Source organism: Prunus avium, chromosome 6, assembly GCF_965620075.1.
Source record: "Prunus avium chromosome 6, drPruAviu1.hap1.1, whole genome shotgun sequence".
Classification (NCBI taxonomy): domain Eukaryota; kingdom Viridiplantae; phylum Streptophyta; class Magnoliopsida; order Rosales; family Rosaceae; genus Prunus; species Prunus avium.
Window position 1 is genome coordinate 4,084,483 of NC_142289.1, and position 16,914 is coordinate 4,101,396.

At 46.0% G+C, this 16,914-nt stretch overlaps 1 protein-coding gene across 1 annotated transcript; it reads left to right on the top strand.

Moving 5' to 3' along the window:
• The first annotated feature begins 10,256 nt into the window (after positions 1-10,256).
• Positions 10,257-14,950, top strand: LOC110771971 (RNA-binding KH domain-containing protein). The gene is made up of 7 exons (XM_021976334.2): positions 10,257-10,610; positions 10,771-10,859; positions 12,007-12,158; positions 13,168-13,284; positions 13,383-13,499; positions 13,673-13,816; positions 14,208-14,950. The coding sequence occupies exons 1-7, from the start codon at positions 10,531-10,533 to the stop codon at positions 14,352-14,354; spliced, it is 846 nt and encodes a 281-aa protein (XP_021832026.1). The 5' UTR covers positions 10,257-10,530; the 3' UTR covers positions 14,355-14,950.
• Positions 14,951-16,914: the final 1,964 nt, after the last annotated feature.

Genomic DNA, 16,914 nt, shown 5'->3' on the forward strand with positions numbered 1-16,914 from the left:
ATAGAAGATAAGCGAAGCTCGTAAAGTCTATGGAACCGGTGTGGAACCAGCCTAAGACCCTCCGATGCTCGAGTAAGATTGCTTTTAAGAGCTCTTGCTGTTGACTATATAGTAGTATAAAAGTCAAGCTGAAAAGTCTTACCCCTGTATTGTAGTGGGAGGGGCATACTTATAGAGGGCATTTAGTATGCTCTTAGCGCTCATTTTCGATGTGGGACTCGTGGGAGGGCCCTATGAGGTTGACACGAGTCCTTAGATATTTCAGGCGGGTGCTTCGAGGTTGATTCTGCAGAATCGGTAGGGGATACCGATTGTAGGCTGTGTTGGGCCCTGTAATGATCTTTTGCTGCTTTGAGACAATATCATCAGTAGCCTATGCCGATTGTCCGAGGCCTTGGGTGCTTGGGCGAGTTTATGAGATCCACGTGTCGTTGTACGAGTGGAGGGTCAGATATGGTACAAACAGTAGTCCCCCAAGTTGCCGATTGAGAAGCTTCTCGGTTGGGGACTTGAATCTGTCCTCGGCATTCTGACCCGGACACAATGGTCCCATAATTGCCGATGGTGGTATGTAGTCCCCCAAGTGCCCAAGGGAGTGAGCTTGGATAGGAGACGGCATGATGTGCCGGTTGTTGCAAAGGGGCGAGTGAAAACTCATGAATATGCGGCTGCCGTTCGGCACGAGAGGTGAGTGAGAACTCATCAATGTGCGCCTGCCGTTCGGCACGAGAGGTGAGTGAGAACTCATCAATGTGCGCCTGCCGTTCGGCACGAGAGGTGAGTGAGAACTCATCAATGTGCGCCTGCCGTTCGGCACGAGAGGTGAGTGAGAACTCATCAATGTGCGCCTGCCGTTGGTTAGTGGAGTTGTGCTCGAAGGTGGCTAGATCTGCCACGTTCGGGAAGTTGAAGCGTCTCTGAGGATTGGAAGCGTTGCAACTGACGTTTGGTCTCTCCCATGCATGCGTGACACGTGTCGGCATGGCTGTGAAGAGCCGCGTCGTTTCGTATCCCGATGCGTCGCTTCGCTTCCCGATGCTAAATCGGCCTTATAAATGTGAGGAGAAGACGAGAGTACAAATACTTGGAAATTTTGAGAGCAAAGAGAGCTTGTGAGAGGCGATTTCCGGCAACCGTGCTGAGGCTGAGCAGGCGATTTCCGGCAAGTTTGAACAAGGCGGAGGCGATTTCCGACGAACTTGAGCCACCGTGCAAACAAGGTATGTTGCCGTGTTTTCGTATTCCCATGGATCAAAGTGTTGAATTGCAAGAATTTATGTTTGAACAATGTATGAACAAGCATGAACACGCATGAACACGTATGAACGTAGTGTTTTTAGGAGGTAGAATAGGATTTGGATTCTAGCACAGCCCTTAGTGTACGTTCGTGTGTTGTTTGTAGATGTCAGATACCGAATCCGAGCGTAGGCGTAGTCCGAGGGCATACGAGGATGAGTCGTCCTCGGGGAGTTCTGCCGAAGAGAGTGGGAGTTCTGAATCTGCGAGCTCTTCGAGCTGTGAGATAGTGGAGGGGGCAGGAGGGCGTGCCGAGGCTGGGGGTACTTCAACGAGGGTGCCTGGGGGTGATGAGCCTTCGACCTCGGGTCGTGAGGCCGATGGGGGTGGTGTCTCTGTTGCCGTTCCCGGGGAAGGGGTGCTGAGGGTCGTCAGGGGTAGGCAACGGATCCCGATGGCGAAGCCCACGGAACCTGTGTTCGGAGTAGATGACTTAGAGCCGAACACACTGACCGAATCCGAGTTGGCGAAGATTCGGTCGGAGTACAACATTCCGGAATCGGTAGGGATGCGAATTCCGGAGCCCTTAGAGTCGCTAAGTGACAATGACAAGGGGGTGGTCTTCTTCACAGATGTGTTTAAGCATGGCCTTCGGCTGCCATTAAAGCATTCGGTGCAGAAGATCCTGGCGGCGATCGGTTATGCGCCAGGGCAGTATAACCCAAATTTTTGGATTACGCTGCTCGGGACGATCACGGCGTTCAGCTTGGCCGGTGAGGGGGAGCCAAGCTACGAACAGTTCGCCCAGCTGTACAGTGTGACGAGGGCGAAGAGTGCCGATCATGGAGGGTGGGTTCAGTCCAACTGTCTCTCGGCAGGGCAGCGTGGGCACTTTGTGGTGGGGGTGCCGAGCTCTCAAAAGACGTGGCGCAAGCGTCGAGTGATTGTCTCCGGTGATTGGGAATCGGCACCCGGAGTTATCGTTGAGAGGAGGATTCCTACGTCCTTCCAGACAGTCGGTAGGGTAGAACCTGCCGTTCGGCAGGGTTAATAGTGTGTTTTTTTTTTTTTATTTTTTTTTTGGGTACTGACCGTTGGTATTTTGGTTTCAGTGTCCTTGAAACGGCCGGCCGCACCGATCAGAGAGATTGAAGCAATCGAGAGGGTGAGAGCGAAGATTGCCGAAGAAGATCGGTTTTGTAAGGAGCTGCTCTACTTCCGGAATCTGTTCAAGGCAGGCCTGATCGGTAGGGCCGAACACGATCGGAGGGTGAAGGAGGAAGAGGAAGAAGAAAAAAGGCAAAGTAAGAGATGCCGTTCGGCAGGGTCGGTGTTTTTTTTCTATGCTGCCGTTTCCTTTCTGACTTCGTGCTTTTCCTGTTTTGCAGTGGCAGGAGGGAGGCCTATGAGCGAGGCAACGAGGAGGCGTCTGGAGGGGCAAGGGGCGCCAAAGACGAAGAAGGTTCAGTCCCCCGGGCCGAAGAAGAGAAAGACGGCAGGGCCAGCGGGAGGGACGTCGGCTGATGAGCAGACGGTGGCTGACCGCCGGAGGGAGAAGAGGGCGGCGGAGGCAGAGGTCGTTCGGGAGGCCCACCTCCAAATGACGGGCAAACGGCAGATCGAGGGTCCCATCGATGTGACGCCGTTGCCGAAACGGCCAAGGGGCCCGAACGAGGGGACATCGGTGTTGATCCCTGATGATGAGGTGGAGGGAGAGGAGGGACCGGTTAACATCGCGTGTCCTCGGAAGGCTGTGCCGTTCATCAACTGTATGATTGACGGTGCTCAGATGGAGCTGGCTGAGCTGGAGCAACTGTCAACGAAGACGTTGCGTGAACAAACCGGTCGGGCCTTCCGTCTCCAAGCAGCGGTAAGTGTAGGATTTGTAGCTTAAGGATACTTTGATTCGGCATGTATTAATGTGTCCGTTGGTGTGGCAGGCTAATATGGACATGTGGCTCTGCGCGAAGCGAGCTGTGAATGCTGCCGAACGGTACCAAAAGAGATTTGAAGAGGGCCGTTCGAAGATCGCTGATGCCGAAAAGATGCTGCAGGAGGCGGACCAGCGTGCCGAGGAGAATGCGGCGAAAATTGCTGAGCTGGCGTCGAAGCTGGCGGCGACCGAGCTGGACGTGATGGCTGCCCATGAGGCGAAGGCAGCGGTAGAGGTGGCGATGGATGCGGCCGAGCGGTCGCATGCCAGGGAGCTGGTAGAGGAGAAGGCGAAGGCCGTTGCGGACTACCGATCGTCGGAGGAGTTTACACGTTTGGTGGATAGAGAGGTCATGGAGCAATGTGACGACTTTCTCTATCGAGTCAAACGGTATAATGCTGACAAGAAGCTGAACCTGAACTTCCTCCGGGATCCACCACCGCTGCCGGAAGGGGTGACCGAAGAGATGGTGGAGGCCTACAAGGGTGAGGATGCCGAGGCCGAGGAAACCGACGACACCGATTCAAGCAGTGGGGAGGAAGGTCATCCCGGGCCGAGGGCTGCCGTTACGTCTACTGCCGAGCCGTCGACTGATCCTGTGCCTGCGTCAGCTGATGTCGATGTTGTAGCGACCGAAGCCGATCCACCCACCTCGTAGACTTTTTGTTTTTAACATTTTTGAGCGTGCCGAACGGCGTATTGTAAAGACAGATGGCCCTTCTGTGGCCCCTTATTTATCAATGTTCAGTTTGTTTCGGGTTAATGTGCCATGTCCCTTAATTCTGTATGTGCGCATGTCGTATGTAGAGTATGTTTGACATAATATTGCTGAATGGTAGTGCCGTATGTATAGAATAGGGAGTTCCAAATTAAACCGATTACAAAAGTTGATGACCGAAGGTGACGACCGAAGGTATGATACAGAGGTGATGACCGAAGGGGCGTTCACTTGTAGTAATATTTGAGATGTTCTATATTCCAAGGGTGGCCGAGGGTTTGACCATCGGTACCACGCAAACGGTAAGTGCCTGGGCGGCAGATGGTGACAACTTCGTAAGGACCTTCCCAAGATGGACCAAGGGTGCCGTCGTTGGAGTCCTTGGTGGCGAGGGAGATTTTGCGTAGTACCCAGTCCCCTACTTTAAACGATCGGCGTCTGACGCGCGAGTCGTAGTAGCGGGAAGTCCGTTGTTTGTAGGCGGCATTCCGAAGCTGAGCCTGGGAACGGTGTTCCTCAATGAGGTCCAGGTTGAGAGTGAGCTGGGCTTCGTTTTGCTCTGGCTCGTAAGATGCCGTTCGGCACGATGGTGCGTTGATCTCGACTGGAACAACGGCTTCGGAACCGAAGGCAAGGGAAAATGGCGTCTCGCCAGTCGACCGTCGATAGGAGGTATTAATGGCCCATAGCGCTTCCGGAAGGAGATCGGGCCAAGCTCCTTTAGCTGTCCCAAGCTTTTTCTTCAGCGTCTTCTTGATGATCTTGTTGATTGCTTCGACTTGGCCGTTCGACTGCGGATGTGCTGGGGAGGCGAAGAACAGGTTGATGCCAAATCGGTGGCATAGGTGCCGGAACTGAGAGGAGTCGAATTGTTTTCCGTTGTCGGTGATTATTGCGTTCGGGAGGCCGAATCGACAAATGATATTCTTCCATACGAAATGTTCAACCCTGGCTGCAGTGATTGTTGCCAAAGCTTCGGCTTCGGTCCACTTGGTAAAGTAGTCGACGGCGACGATGGCGAATTTGACCTGTCCCTTGCCCTGGGGCATAGGGCCGATGAGGTCTAAACCCCATTGGGCAAAGGGCCATGGGCTAACAATCGGAGAGAGTGGTTCGGCAGGCAGCTTTGGAACGGAGCCGAAACGCTGGCATTGATCGCACTTCTGGACCAGGGTGGTGGCATCGGCATGGAGAGTCGGCCAGTAGTACCCTTGCCGAATGGTCTTGAAAGCCAATGATCTAGCCCCAGAATGGTCCCCACAGGCCCCCTCGTGAATCTCTCGTAGGACGTAGTTTCCCTGCTGCGGGGTCATGCACCGAAGCAATGGTAAGGAGTGACCACGCCGATAGAGAATCTGATTCAGAAGGAGGTATCGTGCCGATCGGCGGCGGATAGTCGTTGCTTCAGGTTTGGGGCCAGGCAACGTGCCGTTGGCGAGGTAGGCGTGGATAGGATCCATCCAACTTGGATCCTGCCGAACGGCATGTACTTCGAGGTCGGTGGTACTGCGCCGAGTGAGGACCTCGATCGGCACACGGCGCCCTATGTTGTCGTCGATCGCTGATGCAAGGCGTGATAGAGCATCGGCGTGGCTGTTCTCGGATCTGGGGATCAGTTGAACTTGGTACGCAGTGAAGTGGTGCAGCAATCGGCGAGCGTGTGTCAAGTAGGCAACCATCAAAGTGTCCTTGGCTTCAAATTCAGTCAGTATCTGGTTCACGACAAGTTGTGAGTCGCTACAGATCCTGAGTTGCTGAGCGCCCATTTCTTTAGCGAGCCGAAGGCCGGCCAACAGAGCTTCATATTCGGCTTCGTTGTTGGAAGTCCGGAATTGGAATCGGATCGATGGTTGTCTGGTCAGGGGCCTTGAGTACCAAGCCGGCTCCGCTGCCCTGTCGGTTGGACGAACCGTCCACGTAGAGAGTCCAAAGTGGAATTGACGGATTAAAGATTCCTTCGGTCGGGTGGGCGACTGGTACCGTCGAAGATGAATCGGATGCGGCGTCCTTCGAAACTGGCCCCTCGGACGCGGTTAACTCAGAGATGAAATCGGCTACAGCCTGTCCCTTCTCGGCAGGACGAGGGTGGTAGCGGATGTCGAATTCGCCGAGCTCGATGGCCCATTTGACTAGCCGACCGGATGTCTCCGGTCTCTGGAGTATCTGGCGCAGAGGCTGATTGGTGAGGACGGTAACACTGTGAGCCTGAAAGTATGGCCGAAGCTTGCGTGCTGAAAGGACGAGAGCGTAGGCGAGTTTTTCGAGCTCGGGGTACCGAATCTCAGCGTCTTGCAAAGCATGGCTAATGTAGAAAATGGGGAGTTCGATGCCGTTCGGCTTGCGAATGAGCACAGAGCTAAGTGCCGTTGCCGAAACCGAGAGGTAGAGGATGAGTTCTTCGCCGGGGAGAGGAGTGGATAATAGGGGTGCTCTGCTCATGTAGGCCTTAAGATCTTGGAAGGCGCGATCGCATTCGGCAGTCCAGACAATCTGCCGTTTGCTTCCTTTGAGGGCTTTGAAGAATGGAGCGCACCGATCGGTAGCCTTGGAGATGAACCGGGCTAGAGCGGCGACACGCCCAGTCAGACTCTGAATGTCCTTTTGTGTCTTCGGGACCTGCATGTCGAGTAATGCCTTGATTTTTTCAGGGTTGGCCTCGATTCCTCGTTGGCTGATCATGAAGCCGAGAAATTTGCCCGAGGAAACGCCGAAGGCACACTTGCTCGGGTTGAGGCGCATGTTGTACTTTTTTAAGACGCCGAACATGAGCGAAAGGTTGTGGAGATGAGAATCGGCCGTTCTGCTCTTGACCAGCATATCGTCCACATAGACTTCCATCGAGGTGCCAATGAGGTCGGAAAAAATTTTGTTGACCAATCGCTGGTATGTCGCCCCAGCGTTCTTCAGGCCGAACGGCATGACGTTGTAGCAGTAAAGTCCCTTGTCGGTGATGAATGCCGTGTGTTCGCGATCGGTAGGGCTCATGAATATTTGGTTGTAGCCTGAGTATGCATCCATGAAGCTGAGAAGTTCATGGCCTGCCGTGGCATCCACCATCTGATCGATCCGTGGCAGAGGAAAGCTGTCCTTTGGGCAAGCCTTGTTTAAATCGGTATAGTCTTGACACATTCTCCAGGCGCCGTTTGATTTTTTGACTAAAACCGAATTTGCCAGCCAAATTGGGTAGGTTACTTCCTGGATGAAGCCGATGGTCGAAGCTGATGCCGAAGGCTGAAGCTGATGGCCGAAGGCTGATGGCCGAAGCTGATGGCTTTGAGAAAAGGCGTTGGAGAAGTGTCTCCTAGAAGGTGCCGTTCGGCATGGCTGAAGCTAATGGCCGAAGGCTGATGGCCGAAGCTGATGGCCGAAGCTGATGGCCGAAGGTTGATGGCTTAAGGCTAATGGCCGAAGGCTGAAGCTGATGGCTGAAGCTGATGCCGAAGGCTGAAGCTGATGGCCGAAGGCTGATGGCCGAAGCTGATGGCTTTGAGAAAAGGCACTGGAGAAGTATCTCCTAGAAGGTGCCGTTCGGCATGGCTGAAGCTAATGGCCGAAGGCTGAAGCTGATGGCCGAAGGCTGAAGCTGATGGCCGAAGCTGATGCCGAAGGCTGAAGCTGATGGCCGAAGGCTGATGGCCGAAGCTGATGGCTTTGAGAAAAGGCGCTGGAGAAGTGTCTCCTAGAAGGTGCCGTTCGGCATGGCTGAAGCTAATGCTGATGGCCGAAGCATGATGCCGAATCATTTGGGGGGATGTGAAGACATCGCACGCGCCGAATGATGATGGGTGCCGAAGGCCAAAGGCAGATGCCGAATCATTGGGGGGATGTGAAGACATCGCACGCGCCGAATGATGATGGGTGCCGAAGGCCAAATGCAGATGCCGAATCGTTGGGGGGATGTGAAGACATCGCACGCGCCGAATGATGATGGGTGCCGAAGGCCAAAGGCAGATGCCGAATCATTGGGGGGATGTGAAGACATCGCACGCGCCAAATGATGATGGGTGCCGAAGGCCAAAGGTAGATGCCGAATCATTGGGGGGATGTGAAGACATCGCACGCGCCGAATGATGATGGGTGCCAAAGGCCAAAGGCAGATGCCGAATCATTGGGGGGATGTGAAGACATCGCACGCGCCGAATGATGATGGGTGCCGAAGGCCAAAGGCAGATGCCGAATCATTGGGGGGATGTGAAAACATCGCACGCGCCGAATGATGATGGGGTGCCGAAGGCCGTAGGCCGATTGTAGGAGGTGCCGAGGTCATGGCTCAAAAGGGTGCCGAGAGCACTCGTGAAGGAGAACGACATAGCATTTTGTGTCGTTTCCCACAGACAGCGCCAATCTGTTGGCGCTAAATCTTGAATAGATAGAGATGAGTGCAACTTACAAGTGGGATGGACGATCAAGAGATCGATTGGGTGTTGGATGCCGATTCTTCCTGTCCTTGGATGCTGATCCTGAATAGAAGATAAGCGAAGCTCGTAAAGTCTATGGAACCGGTGTGGAACCAGCCTAAGACCCTCCGATGCTCGAGTAAGATTGCTTTTAAGAGCTCTTGCTGTTGACTATATAGTAGTATAAAAGTCAAGCTGAAAAGTCTTACCCCTGTATTGTAGTGGGAGGGGCATACTTATAGAGGGCATTTAGTATGCTCTTAGCGCTCATTTTCGATGTGGGACTCGTGGGAGGGCCCTATGAGGTTGACACGAGTCCTTAGATATTTCAGGCGGGTGCTTCGAGGTTGATTCTGCAGAATCGGTAGGGGATACCGATTGTAGGCTGTGTTGGGCCCTGTAATGATCTTTTGCTGCTTTGAGACAATATCATCAGTAGCCTATGCCGATTGTCCGAGGCCTTGGGTGCTTGGGCGAGTTTATGAGATCCACGTGTCGTTGTACGAGTGGAGGGTCAGATATGGTACAAACAATGTTATTCCCGTTCCACACAAGTGTTTCTCGTGCTTTTGATAATTGCCCACGAGCGCGTGATTAGTTATCGATATACATTATCATTATGAGAAATACAGAGAAGATTCGAACCCCCAATACTTTTTTGGGTGAAAACCAAGGTATCCCCCGCGCGATTGCGGGGACTAACCCTCGAGGTACTGTCGGGCGCAAAGCGGGGACCTCTCCCAACAAAGTCTGCTCTATTCGCAAGCGCCTGGGATCGAACTCAGGACCTCTTGTTTAAAGGATCCAAGCCCCTTCCACTTGGACCACTTCGAACCCCCAATACTTTTTTATTGTTTGTAAAACTCTTCTAATGAAATCACATATGAAAAGTGACTTATCCTTGACAGTTGTCCATGTTTGCAGTACTTTTATCGTTAGAATCTCTCTTAATAGAAAAAGCTTTGGAAAGCACTTTTTGTTACTCTTAAAGTGAGATTCGTTATATTACGAGACTCATTTCATATGAGACAATCGAGACACAAATTAAATTTTATAAGTTAAACATCAATGAGACACCCTTACAATAAAGGGTATTCATGAATAATAAGCCCTAAAAAGGAAGGAGAGGAACAAAAAAAAGAAAAGAACATATTGGTTCCATATTAGGTGATGATTTGCCTCCATTGTTGTAAGAGGAAAGACGTTTTAAATACATGAGAGGGGAGGAGGCTATTGTTTACTTCAGGTCATTTTGACTGGACAGCCAGAAACATAGCAAAAATTTTGGTTTCCAATTTTCTGTTTACCATGAATTCACAAAAACAATGGTGGTTAAAAAGATTAACAATTTCATTTTTGAGATAAAAAATAAACATTGGAGTGATCCAAAGTCCAACCAAAGGAGGACCTTTCGAAGCACAGTAGGATTAGGAAGCCATAAAAACGGTCAAAGAAGAGTTCCACTCCTCCACTCCTACTCTACACAAAACCAAAAACATGGTGAATGGAAACTTCCTTGACCAAGCAAAACGACGCAGTTTTGGGTACGGCTTTTTGTCTCTGACCAGCTAAGCTTTCGTTGGCAACATCATTGTCATTGGCCATCGAGGCTATTTGCTTGTCTGGGACCTCTCTGTTGAGTTCTACACAGCTTGATTCTCTGCATGGTCAACACGTGTCACCCGTTTCTAATAGACTTCTTCTGGGTATATAACACTGAAACCCCAACATTCAACTAGCAGTAAAAACTCTCTCTGTGTCTCTGTCTTTCTATCTCTTTCTCTCTCTGAGTTCATGGGTCACTGTGAAATGAAAAGTCTCCTATGAGTGAATCTTTACCACCTTAATTTTAGCTTCCTTAAAACCAAAAAGATCCAATTTTTATTTGCACTCACACTCAGTCTCTCACCACCCTTTAATTTTTTTTACATTTTTTGATTTTGTTTTATTTCCCTTCTCTGCATAGACAAGGGTGAATATGTATAAAGGGAAACTGGTGAAAAAGCAGAAGAAAATAATTAAAGATTTTCCTTCCTTTCTGCAAAATTCAGAGAGAGCTGTCTGACCCTTTTCTTTTCCTTTTATCTTTATTTTATTTATATAAATTTTTATTTTTCTCCTATTACAAACCCCCTTTATTGATGGTGCTTTGTCTCTCCTTTTTCTTCTGCAACAACACCAACTAAAACCCTTTTCCTTCCATTCTTTTGTGTGTTCAAATTCTCTGAGAAAAGCACAGAAAAGCCATGTCGGGCTTGTATAATCCCAACTTCTCACCTGCCAGAGCTGCTTCTCCTCAGATTAGAAGCACCCCAGATGTTGACAGGTTTGTATATCCCTTCTAGAACCTTTCTGTTAAATCTTCAAAAACTAAACTGCCCTGAGAAAGATACAGTCTTGGTAATGAACTTTGCTCTGTTTTAATTTGATTATGTTGAACAAATTTTGCTCCTGTTTTTGATCTATACGTGCCTCTTGTTTTCTAGTCAGTACTTGTCAGAGCTGTTAGCAGAGCACCAGAAGCTTGGACCTTTCATGCAAGTACTTCCGATATGCAGCCGACTCTTGAATCAAGGTTTACTTACACATCTTTGAGTTTTGGATCTAGATTTTTATGGGGCATACTGGGTTTATTCCATTTTCGTTTGTTCTTGTCCCCATGACTGTCTTTTTGGAAATAAGAAATGTGCTTCCTTTACTAGGCAGATCGGTCTGATTGGTTTTCACCTCATGACCCTTGGCTGCTCGTTTCCTCAGTTATAAAGGGCTGTTCTTTAACTGATCGTGCATTCATCTCCACATTTCATTGTGGAACAGTGTCTGCAGCCCTGTTTTTAACACATTCTAATGCTTAATTCTGAGTTCATTGTGTTTTTTGTTCTTTTCCGATGGGGAAGTTGGAATTTTCGTTGAAATTAGACTCAAAGCATTGTGTATAATTGAGTCATTTTCAATGATTCATAGTTTTATGATAACAATAGGGTCGATTACTACTTACCACCCTAATCTTAACTGAGTATATTGATGAGTTATGCAAAGTTGCAACATCAATTGTACCTGCTTTGCATTCCCCCCCCCTCCTTCCCTATGTCCCTAGACTCTATACCATCTAAAGGTCTTATGCATCACCTAGTTGCAATAGGGAGTGCAGGCGTCTAAAATGTGACTTTGAATGCATTGAACTGTCTGCACTTAAGTTAATTTGAACTGCCAAAATGGGTCTATGTGGATGACTTGTAAAAAGTCATGGAAGGGGAATTAAAGGTAAAGGTAAATATATTTTGTAATATACACACGATGAACACCCAAGGAATGCTGATTTTGATGGCCTTCTAGGATAAGAGTCGGCTAGAGGCCTTCTAGGATAAGAGTCGGCTAGAGGTAGATTGGCTTGGTTTCATAGTAGATATCAGTTTACAGAGGTGATGTACTCTCTGCTTCGGTGATTAGTTGACCTTAATAGGCTTCTTTACTCACCGAAAATGCAGCTCATTGAACTTCTTCTGTTGACCAACCCTCCTATGTGGTATCCACATGAAGGAGTGGTTGTGTGTTACATTGCAAAAACTAGGTCTACGCTATCCTGAGGTTTCATCCCCTTTTCAATTTCTCATGGTTATGATGGCCTTTTAACTTAGTTCTGTATAGTTTCATAACTTCACCTTGGAATGTCCTTTCCAATAGCGTGGCCAGTTTCTCATATGATATGTTTCTTTGTGCAGAGATTTTACGGGTTTCTGGAATGATGTCCAACCAAGGTTTTGGTGACTTTGACAGAATGCGACATAGAAGTCCTAGTCCAATGGCTTCTTCAAACCTTATGTCAAATGTTACTGGGACAGGATTGGGTGGCTGGAATGGACTTCCTCAAGAGGTGATTGTTTTTTTAATTTTCAGAGAGACTTCTCTGATTTTTGAAATCCCGGCATTGCATTTTGTGTATTATTTTATTGATTGTCTGTGTAAGCTGCGATTTAATACTGTTTCTCCTCCAGCTTCATTCAATTCATAACTACCCATCTCTGAGGTGAAAATGTGTTTCATGTCTTTATATTGTTGTGTGTCCTAGTTAAAATTTCTTGTACATAGAAAAGGTTATAGGAAAAGGGTTGGGACCACGGCAATTAACTGATAATGCCTATATATTGTGCAAGAAGTCCCTTGAGATTGGGTTTTAAACTGATACAGGGTCCTTTGCACTCATTCAAGGATCTTGGTACTTTAGACCCACTTGAATTTTGATTTCTTCTTATTCATTCTGCTTTCTATCATGAACTAATTTGGCCCCCAATTCCTAATGTGAACTTGGGTTTTAGCCCACACAAATGCTATATATGAAATTTAAACAACCAGTTCTTACCAACATGAAGTGAAATGTTGTTGGAGAGGAGGTTCAAAAGGAAATATGCTTCGTTGTGCATTTTAGAGTTATCTTCTTGTGCGGTGAACTTGGTATTGACAGTCTCTTTCACCTGTAATTAATTCATAAAAACACAGATAATAAGTTATATATATGTCTAACAATATTTAAAGCACAAAATGTGACGTGAGGTGAGAAATATAAAGAAATCAAACAATGATTGTCTTGGAATGTGGATTTATGACTCATAAGCTGGGTATGACCTGTATTTACATGTTTATCTCCTATTTATGTTTTTGGTTGTACTCTATTGAAACAAGAAGTTTCTTATTTGTTACCTAAAGTGTGAATGTTAATCCTGTCATCTCTTTCTTTAATAAACATGTGTCTCCAATGCGTGATTCTACCGGAATTCACGTGCTTTTTCTCAACTTTACCACCCGCCATCCTTCTCTATTTATTATCTTTGGTTTTTATTATGAATTTTACATCTCTAAGATGGCAAGACCCTTTTACATAGCAGAGATTAGGTGGACCACATGGAATGACAATGGACTGGCAAGGTGCACCTGCGAGCCCTAGTTCATACACTGTGAAGAGGATTTTACGTTTGGAAATTCCTGTAGATACTTACCCCAATGTAAGTCATTTGCATACTTGTAGCATTAAAGTCAGCTTGATTGGTTACCTCAATGTAATAATAAATAACTGAACATTCTGTTTGCTTGTGGATGTTAGTTCAATTTTGTTGGGCGACTTCTTGGACCGAGAGGTAATTCTCTGAAACGGGTTGAAGCTACTACAGGTTGTCGCGTATACATTAGAGGCAAAGGATCTATTAAGGATCCAGACAAGGTAATACACTTGTTCATTCTTTTCTAGACTGATACTAAGAATTTGCCACCTATGATCAGTCAAAATTGACTTTTGGAATGTTGAAAATTTCTGAATATTTCATAATGCTACTTGATAAGATTTCCTTTTTGGTTCGTTAGCTTAATCATTTCGTATTATTTTCCAATATCAAGGAGGAGAAGCTTCGGGGAAGACCAGGGTATGAGCATCTGAATGAACCACTCCACATCTTAATTGAAGCGGACTTACCTGCCAATGTTGTTGATATAAGGCTGAGACAGGCGCAGGAAATTATAGAAGAATTGCTCAAACCTGTGGTAATTATCTTCAATCTTTTGAATTTCTTGTTAGATAGTCTTGATAATCATCGAGGAATCAGGATGGCTAACTCTCATTGCATCTCTGTCCTGGAACTTTTTATTAGGCCCATATTTACTTGTTTATGTCTTGAGAGGAAATTTGATAAAACTTCACATCCACTTGTTAAGCTGCATGGGCGCCAATTCTTCTGCTTGATAGGCAGACTTATAAAGTTAGGATCAGTCGATCCACAAGGCTATGAGCTCTCTTTCCCTTCAGAGGAACTTGTTTATGGATGCTATTACTGACAATTCTATATTTGTATTTTAACTAGAAAAACACCTTTGTCCCAATTTTGACCTTAGCTCTTCATTTCTTTCTTTTGGGATATAAACCTTTCACTTGCAGGATGAGTCACAGGATTTTATTAAGAGGCAGCAATTGCGTGAGTTGGCTCTGCTAAACTCAAATTTCAGAGAAGAAAGTCCTGGACCAAGCGGTAGTGTATCTCCTTTCAATTCAAGCGGAATGAAACGCGCAAAAACCGGTCGATGAGTGCTCATATAAATCCTGTTTGAAATGTTCACTCCTCCGCTCCATAAACTCATGGCCAAGAATGCCTTGCAATACACATTTCCATCAGCATGGCTACGAGAAAAATAGGCTAACAGTTCTTGCTGGTGAGCTTTCTGGTGGTTTTTGCTCGGTTTGTTTTTCTTTCTTTTTGGAACAACAGACTGACAAAGACCCGAAACAGAAAAATATCAACCAAAAAAAAAAAAAAACCAAAAAAAAATGATGAAATTTATATAGTTGGCTCTCGAGTAGGTTTGGTGAGGTCAGTTTTCTGTGTAAACCTAATACATTCATTGGATTTATTCTTGTGTTAGTTACTTCTGAGAAGTGTGAAAATATATATATTAATTAATTGTGCAACCATTAGAGTTTAAGACAATGGGGTCGAGTTTAGCTTTGCAGGGCATGTCATATGCCATATTTTTTTTAATAATAAGTATGTAAACAGAGTCTGGATTCTTTACATGTGCTTCTGAATTATTTAAGTTGTCTCTTTGGAGTCTTCAATGTTGTTGAATTGATATAAGACGAAATACAGTTGGCTTGGTCTCAAAGCAATCAAGTCGATTCATTAAGCTCCTAATCACTTGATTTTGGATGATAAGTTTCTTTCTAAATATTAGGAAGCGACCTTCTTTCCCAGTGGGGCCATCGATAGATTCTATCTATGCTATTTAACTCAGCATTGCTTGCTTAATGATCCCAAAACAACAGAGTTCAAACAAACCCACATGGTGGTAGCTCGAGTTTGAGAGCTGTCTTCAAATTATTAGTTCACATTTTTATATAGTATTTGGCCTTTTGTTGTCCGTAGTTAACTTCACATGGGCATGGTGTTCAATAAATCCGAGTCTATTCGCATCGAATAAAAAATGTCTTAGTTTATAAATTGTCTCATGTTTGCTCGAATATGAAAAGTTTGAGTTTACAGATCGTCTTATGTTCGCTCTTTTACGATTGAGCTACTTGTGCAAGTTAACACGTCCGCTAATTACGATGACAGTTTGGAAAACAAACTTAAGAAAACTCGTATGACATCTCCAAATTATAAACGTTTACAGTTTACATTAGTTCGACCATAGCCACAAAGAAATAACAGTAATTGTAATACTGGCAGAAGAACTTCGGATATAGCAAGCAACCAAACCAAGTGAAAATACCTAAGTAAGCTTGGAAATCCACATTAGAGGTGTCAAACAACCAAACCAAGTGAAAAAACCTAAGTAGGCTTGGCAATCCACATTAGAGGTGTCAAACACATTGGGTTGGTCTAAGCACGGCCTGAGCTCATATGGACTAGGCTTGAGTTGGGATTGATGATTTTAATAAGTGGATAGGGCTCGACACTCCTTGTTTATTAAATGAACCGACTCTAAACAGGCCGGGCCAACCCAACATGGCCCGTTTGACACCTCTAATCTGGATTGGGTTAGCCTAACCTAAGTTGTACCTTGGACTTGGAGTTTGACCAACTTGTCGACAAAACATTGACTATTTGGAAAGATGGAGTCGGCCAAACCAAAGAGACGCCAAAGCTATATATACGATATATATTACTGGTTTCTCTCTTTACCCTTCATCTTGCCTGATGCATCCTCCTGACCCACGTAGGAACCCTAGACCATTCCCTTATTTCTGCCACAACCACCTCCACCCTTTTCTCTCCCTCCACCGTCCACAGTAGAAATATATTCTTCTTTGCCGTCCACAGTAGACCATTCCCCCATTTTAGCCACGAATCAAACCCTCACCTTTTCAGTGACAACTGCCTCCACACAAATATATATATCTTTGCCTTCTTGATAAGCCTATATTTTATGCCTCATTTACTTATTTATTTGTTAATTTCTTTGGATTAAATTGGTTGTTTTAATTGGTTTTGTGAGATTTGTGAAGGAATTGTGAAATATGAGAAATTGAGGTAAAAAGGGGCAAGAAGATGAAGATTGGATATTAATTAAAAATAAGCCAAATCATTCCTTTCATCAAAAGGAATGTTATCAAAATTCCTAGTTCAAGATGGTTCAAGTCTTACCAAGTCAAACAAAGAGAAATAAAGAAGAAATTATATTAGAAGGAATCCTGTTTTTTTTTATTTTTATAACAATTCTAATTATACCTTAGATATGTAGGATTTCTAGGAGTATTATATAGGGAGTTTCGGCCATTGATCAAAGATCATCTACCATCAAATTCCACACATTCATACTCATAGCTGAAACACTCAAAGGAGAATACAAAGAGAGCTTGCGCAACCTTGACGTTCTACTTGGAGAATTCGGTGTCTTCCATGTCTTTATCAATCATCATGTTTCTTAATAAGTCCTTCATGAACTAATTTGTTTTACTAGGGCTACAATGTAGCCTAGCTATGAATACTCAAATTCTTTGTTATTGTTAATTTTATTTATCTATACATGTTTGAGCGCTTGTTACCGTTCTTAATGCTTTCAATTAATTGGCCACTAATTGCATGATTGGAAGAATTGGGTTGAGACCAGAAGGAGATTCCTAATAAATAGCTTCTTGTAACAAGTAC

What these genes read in the sequence shown, in the direction of transcription:
- LOC110771971 (XM_021976334.2), top strand. Translation starts at nt 10,531, where the DNA reads ATGTCGGGCTTGTATAATCCCAACTTCTCACCTGCCAGAGCTGCTTCT. An exon ending in GGAATGGACTTCCTCAAGAG is followed by an intron (nt 12,159 to 13,167) that starts GTGATTGTTTTT and finishes TTTACATAGCAG; the next exon opens with AGATTAGGTGGACCACATGG. An exon ending in CTATTAAGGATCCAGACAAG is followed by an intron (nt 13,500 to 13,672) that starts GTAATACACTTG and finishes TCCAATATCAAG; the next exon opens with GAGGAGAAGCTTCGGGGAAG.